The sequence below is a fragment of the Acomys russatus genome, chromosome 14 (assembly GCF_903995435.1).
Source record: "Acomys russatus chromosome 14, mAcoRus1.1, whole genome shotgun sequence".
Lineage (NCBI taxonomy): Eukaryota > Metazoa > Chordata > Mammalia > Rodentia > Muridae > Acomys > Acomys russatus.
Window position 1 is genome coordinate 29,542,925 of NC_067150.1, and position 6,000 is coordinate 29,548,924.

The window sequence follows — 6,000 nt, forward strand, 5'->3', positions numbered from 1 at the left end:
AGTACTGGAATTACAGTCATGCGCCACTCAATGCCCAGCTATTTTGTTTTTTAAGACTGATTTTTATTGTTTTGAATTATGTGTTTATGCATGTCTCAAGATGTCAGAGGCCTCGGATCCTCTGGAGCTGGAGTTATAAGTGGTAGTGAGTTATCCTACATGGGTGCTAGAAACTAAATTTTTGTATCCTCTGCAAAAGCAGTGTGTACTCTTAACCTTATCTCTAGCCCCACGATGGTTTTTGTTTAGTTTTCTTTTCTTTTTTTTTTTTTTTTTTTTTTTTTTTTTTTTTGGAGACAGGCTCTCACTATATAGCCTTGTAGCTTCAGCAGGCCTGGAAAACATTATGTAAACCAAGCTGGTCTTGAACTCACAGAGATCCACCTGCCTCTTTCTCCTAAATGCTAGGATTAAAGGTGTGAACCACCATGCCCAGACTTGTTTTCTAGTTTTAATTTGCTTAGTTTTTTCAGTGTTTCTGAGATAGAATCTCACTATAGAGCCTAGGATTACAGGCATTGGTAACAATACCCAACTTTCACAGCTTTAATATTTTAATGCCTTCCTATTTAGCAATAAGCCCAATTTCTACTATAAAAATCAATGAAGGCCAGGTGTGGTGGCCAACACCTTTAATCCCAGCACTTGGGAGGCAGAGGCAGGCAGATTGCTGTGAATTTGAGACCAGCTTGGTCTACAAAGTGAGTCTAGGACAGCCAAGGCTACACAGAGAAACCCTGTCTCAAAAAAAACAAAAAAATAAAATAAAATAAAAAATAAATGAAAAGTGAGCAGTTAGCGCATACCTTTAATCCCAGCATTCAGGAGGCAGAGGAAGGCAGATCTCTGAGTTCGAGGCCAGCCTGGTCTACATAGTGAGTTTCAGGTCAGCCAAGGCTACACAGACAAACCCTGTCCTGGGGAGAGATTTGGGGGCGGGGGAAGGTGTACATCACCTATAGTAAGAAAACCCAACCAAAAATAAGTAAGTAAATGAATGGAAAAAGTTATGATCTCAAGTTCATGACTTGTGACATTCTCTCTATAGACTTTAATATTATCCAGGACCCTTTCCCATAAGGGGCATTACTTAAGCTTTTTCTCAGCTCTTTATGAGTGTAACCAAAATGAAAAGCCAGATTTCTCTTAGCCTAGCCAGACCTCAAATAGAAAGGCTTAACAATAAAGTCTACTACATTTTGAGTTCACAAGACTCACTTGGAAACCCTGAGAGAGCCTTCCTTTAAATGTACTGAAAATATATCTCCACCACTGAGAATTAATTGGAGGTTAAACATCTAAACCCACAAATTTCAGCATTTCTAGAAGGAAATAATACCAGAGCAAAAGTACTCACGGATCAAACTCATGGATGACACTTTCAAATCTCAGGACAGCAAAGAGTCGAGTACAAAAAGCTGCAAATTACAGAGAATGACTATGTTAACTGGTAGCATGCCATTAAGGAACAACAGAAGCTAAATAGTCACATTATGGAGAAACTACAACTTTCTAGCACTGGAGTCACAGAGGATGCAAAATAGTTCTTGAATAAAGTCTTTATCCATTTCTCCCCACCTAGAAAAAACATTACAAGCCTGACAAAAGCATCTACATTTTTTTTTACTTAAACAGGATACATTCAACTACTTGTTGTATTATGAAAAGCCTGTTAGATCACATTTACCTAATACCGAACTCAACCATCTTTTCCATATACACACACTCCTTACCTCATTAGGGATAAACAAAGAGATATGACAAGCAAGAATATACTTGGGACTCATGAAGAGCTGAGAAAAAACTTTCAAAACAGTAAGTTCACGAGCAGGGTGTGGCACACACCTTTAATCACAACACTCAGAAGGCAGAGGCAGGCACATCTCAGTGAGTTCGAGGCCAGCCTGGTCTACAAAATGAGTCCAGCATAGTCAAGGATACACAGAGAAACCCTGTCTCGAAAACCCAAAAATAACTTTAAAAAAAAAAAAGTTCTTGAAAGACTTTAAGAAATACTAAAGTGGGGCTGGAGAGATGGTTCAGCGGTTAAGGGCACTGACTGCTCTTCCTGACGTCCAGAGTTCAATTCCCAGCAACCACATGATGGCTCACAGCCATCTAAAATGAGATCTGGTACCCTCTTCTGGCAGGCAGGTATCCATGCAGGCAGAGCACTGTATACATAATAAATAAATAAATTCTTTTTTTGGATACCCTGACAAAACAAAAACAAGGGAGTGTAGGTTTATTCTGGCTCACAGTTCAAGGACAAGGAGCTAGGAGCAGAGAAGACGGGTAGCAGACCAGGAACAGCGGACCACACTGCATCCACTCAGGAAGAAGCCTGATACTGTCTGCTATCTCTCCCCTTTCACTTCAGCTCAGGACCCCAGCCCACAGAAGGTCATCATCCAATTTAGATGGTCCTTCCAACCTCGGTAAGCCTAATCCAGAGAACTCTTGCTGTGGTGCCCTGGGCATGTCTCCTAGGTGATTCCAGATCCTACCAAGGTGGCTATACTGACCATCATGGGCATCAGGGCTGAAGATAAGTCTTACAAAATTCAGCACCCAGGGATAAAGCATGGCTCAGCAGTTAAGAGCAATGGCTGTTCTTCCAGAGGGCCTGAGTTCAGTTCCCAGCACCCACATGGCAGCTCACAACTGTATGTAGCTGCCGTTCCAGGGGATCCACCACCCTCACACAGACAAACATGTAGGCAAAAACCATCAATGCACATAAAACTTAAAATAAATAAAATATTTTTTCAAAACTCTCAACACCCAACAGCTTCCACTTCTCTCACCCAATGAAAATGCAGAACCAACAGAATGTGCTTCCTACTTTTTCTATCAACAGCCCTAAGTTTTATATTTCTTGAGTTATTTTGTCTTCATAAAATTGCAACGGTGAGAAATGACAAAAGGAACAATAATCTGCTAAAAGAATAAGCCATGTTTTCAAAAGCTGTTTTTAATTTTCCATCATTCCAACCCCAAGGAGAAGCGCACAGAGACTCACATAATATAGCAGCCATGGACAGGATGAGAAGCTTCAGGAGTGTGTCCTGCTTCTCGTAGGACAACCGCAAAAATCCAAGCTTAGTCATCTTGACACCAATGGGTAGCAGCTGACAATATTCAAATAGCTAAAATGAAAAAAAGACTGTAAGATATTGAAGACACTAAACTTACTTAAATTAGCTTCAGTCTTTTATGGTAGGAAAGAACCACAAAATACGTGTGAGCTACAAAACACCACAGAGGTTAGGGGTAATACTAATACCCAAGGTTGAACTAAAGATTGATGTACTGGCAAGGAAGCAAACACTATTAGGTTTATGTATCAAAACAAAAAAGGTAGGACTAGGCTTGGAGACACATGCCTTTAATCCCAGCACTCAAGAGGCAGAAACAGGCCAGTCTGATCTGCAAAGCACGTTCTAGGCCAGTCAGGGTTACCTAGGTTACCACCACAAAAAGACTAAAAATCCATAATCAAAATACATCACTTCACATGTCTATAATTCTAGTTATTCAATAGACTGGAGAATTCCCAGCACTCAGGAGGCAGAGGCAGAGGATCACTGTGAGTTCTAGGCCAGCCTGCTCTACAAAGCAAGTCCAGGACAGCCAAGGCTACACAGAGAGACCCTGTCTCAAAAAACAAAAAAAGAGAGACTGGATGGAGAAGGATCCAAGGCTCAAGACCAGACTAGTCAACTTAGTGAGAGCCTGCCTCAAAATTAAACAATAACAGAACATTTGCCTAAAAGGCAGGAAAAAAATCTGGTTTTCCATCTTCAGCACTACCAAAGCAAACAAATATTCCCTGCACAATTCTGTTTCCTACTTCCACAGCTACCAAGTACATAGTACAACTGGCCAAAGTATGACACAAGAATCAGACAGAAACAGAAGTGGGGGGGGGGGGAGGAAACTGGTAGAAGAAAGGATGCAAAGGTAAAAAGAAAACGAAGCAAAGACATTTTTTTTTAAGGGAAAAAGAAAGCATTCACAAAAATGTATGAGTGAGGGTTGGGGGAAGAACTACAAGCCAGGCCTATGTTCCCAGTGCTTGGTGACACTGAGGAAGGAGGATTGGTTGCACTGTTGAGTTCAGTCTGGATAGAGTTAAGCTCTAGGTCAGTTTGGGTTAATGTGATACCCTGCCACAGAAAAAGTTAAGGGGGTGGGGCTGAGAGTGGGAAAAGAGGGAGGGTGGAAAACTAGAAACCATGACTGATTGGACATGATTTCCAGCCCTAAGTCTAGGCCTCAATTGATTGGCTATACGAATCACAATGTGCACGCTCCCTGGCCAACTAAAGAGCAGGCTGGTCACTAATGCCAAGTGCAATCCATACACTCAAGAGGAGGAAGCCATACCCAGCCCGCTGTCTTTTCATTTTCATAATTCACACTGTTAACTATTGCTCAAGTCCACTTCCCGATCAAAACGTAATTCAAGGCATCTCTGTAACTGATGCTGATGGTTTAAACACCTCATTCCAAGACCCAGGGAGACCGCTAGGTCAAAATCTAGAGCACAAATATATAGACTTTTCTTTCCTTCTGAACCAGAATAAAATGTTGGGAGCGGTAGCGATGGAAGCCATCTGTAGACGGCACTGTTCAAAGGGATGGGGAAAGGGGGACACTGCATTACTCCTTATCTTGCTCCCTTCTTTCTGGGGTGGGGGTGGAAGTGGAAAAGGATAACACTGGACCAGATGGAAAATACGAAGAATCACACTATGAAGTCTAACACCTTTTCAATAATTAACTGTACCGAAAGAGCAGTTTGGGTTGGCGTGTTTAATTATAATCCCAAAGGGAAGGCTTATCATGCACTAATTCCGGGAAGTGAACAACTCAGTCCCATCTCTTGGGTCTGTGGCTGTTCTCCGGAGAGAGCTGAAACAGAAACCACTGAACCGATTCGATTCCACACAACCTAAGAGCCAGCCAAGGAAGCGAGTGCCAACACCTGCACTTGAAAACTGAGGAAAGGCAACTAGTAATTTAAAGCCGAGTCCTGCGAGTTTTCATCCTGTCCTCTGGTAATTTCCACACAGCGATGGGGCACAGAAAGGGAAAAGTCGTTTCCCATCTCCGCTCCAGCAGTTCCCTGCTTCTCAGCTGTGCCTGCATGCCTTGACATCCTGACCTACCCCCTAGCTCTGGCTTCCAGGGCTGCAGCCTCCGCGGTTTTCCCACGTCCTCTTGCGCACCCTCACTGACCCCGAGCCCACCACCTCAGCACGCTCCTCGCGTCGCTTCCAAGTCAGTCCCAGGATCGCGTGCCCTACGCCCTCACAGCCAGAGCGCACTGCCCGGCCAACACCCTCCACCGACCGTCTGGCGTCCCAGTGCCCGGAGGTCCCTACACCACACCCCCCACGCCCCCTCCTCTTTCAGGCCGCAAGCAGGCTCTGCTCCCCACCTTTACAGGCCTGCCTCCAGCACCTCGCTCGGCCCGCCAACACCCCGCACGGTACCTGCCGCTAACCCTCTAGCGCTACTCCAGGCCCTTCTCACCCTACGGATGCTCCTCAGGAACCCACTCGGCTCCCCCCTGCCATCCGTTCAGAGGCGCACCCAACCCTGACAGCAGCCAAGGCCCGCCTCCCTGCCCACTCCGCATTGGCTGGTTCCGGTCAGTGGACGCTTCGTGGGACCGACAGGATAACCGTCCTGTCAGTCATTCCGAAGGCGTGGCCCAAGCCAGGCTTCCACTTTGTAAATGGTCAAAGTAGCGATCATTCAACCTACTGAGAGGCGGGACTAATGGGCTTCCACCGAGCTGTGATAGGCCGGCGCGGGAGAAGCAAAACGCGCGGAAAGAGCGTGCTCGGAGCAGTTTGGTTGAGAACCGAGCAGTGACGTGTCAGTCTGCGGACCAGGAAGGAGTCGGGGGGGGGGGGGGGGGGGAGAGGGTGGGTTGCGGGAGGGGGACAAGGCGCGGCAGCCGTACCCCACCCACATGATCAGAAGCGG

The 6,000-nt window shown here is 45.4% G+C and overlaps 1 protein-coding gene across 2 annotated transcripts in view; it reads right to left on the bottom strand.

Moving 5' to 3' along the window:
* Stt3a (STT3 oligosaccharyltransferase complex catalytic subunit A) overlaps positions 1-5,643 on the bottom strand; it is a 38,912-nt gene extending 33,269 nt beyond the window's left edge. Inside the window, exons 1-3 of one of the 2 annotated variants that reach the window (XM_051156169.1) lie at positions 5,542-5,643; positions 3,023-3,149; positions 1,358-1,418 (exon numbers count right to left, since the gene is read on the bottom strand). In XM_051156169.1, coding sequence (XP_051012126.1) covers positions 1,358-1,418; positions 3,023-3,110 — 149 coding nt within the window. In that variant the 5' untranslated portion in view covers positions 3,111-3,149; positions 5,542-5,643. Of the gene's footprint in view, positions 1-1,357; positions 1,419-3,022; positions 3,150-5,446 lie in introns of both variants that reach the window. The other variant, XM_051156171.1, reaches the window with a different exon arrangement.
* Between the last annotated feature and the right edge of the window lie 357 nt (positions 5,644-6,000).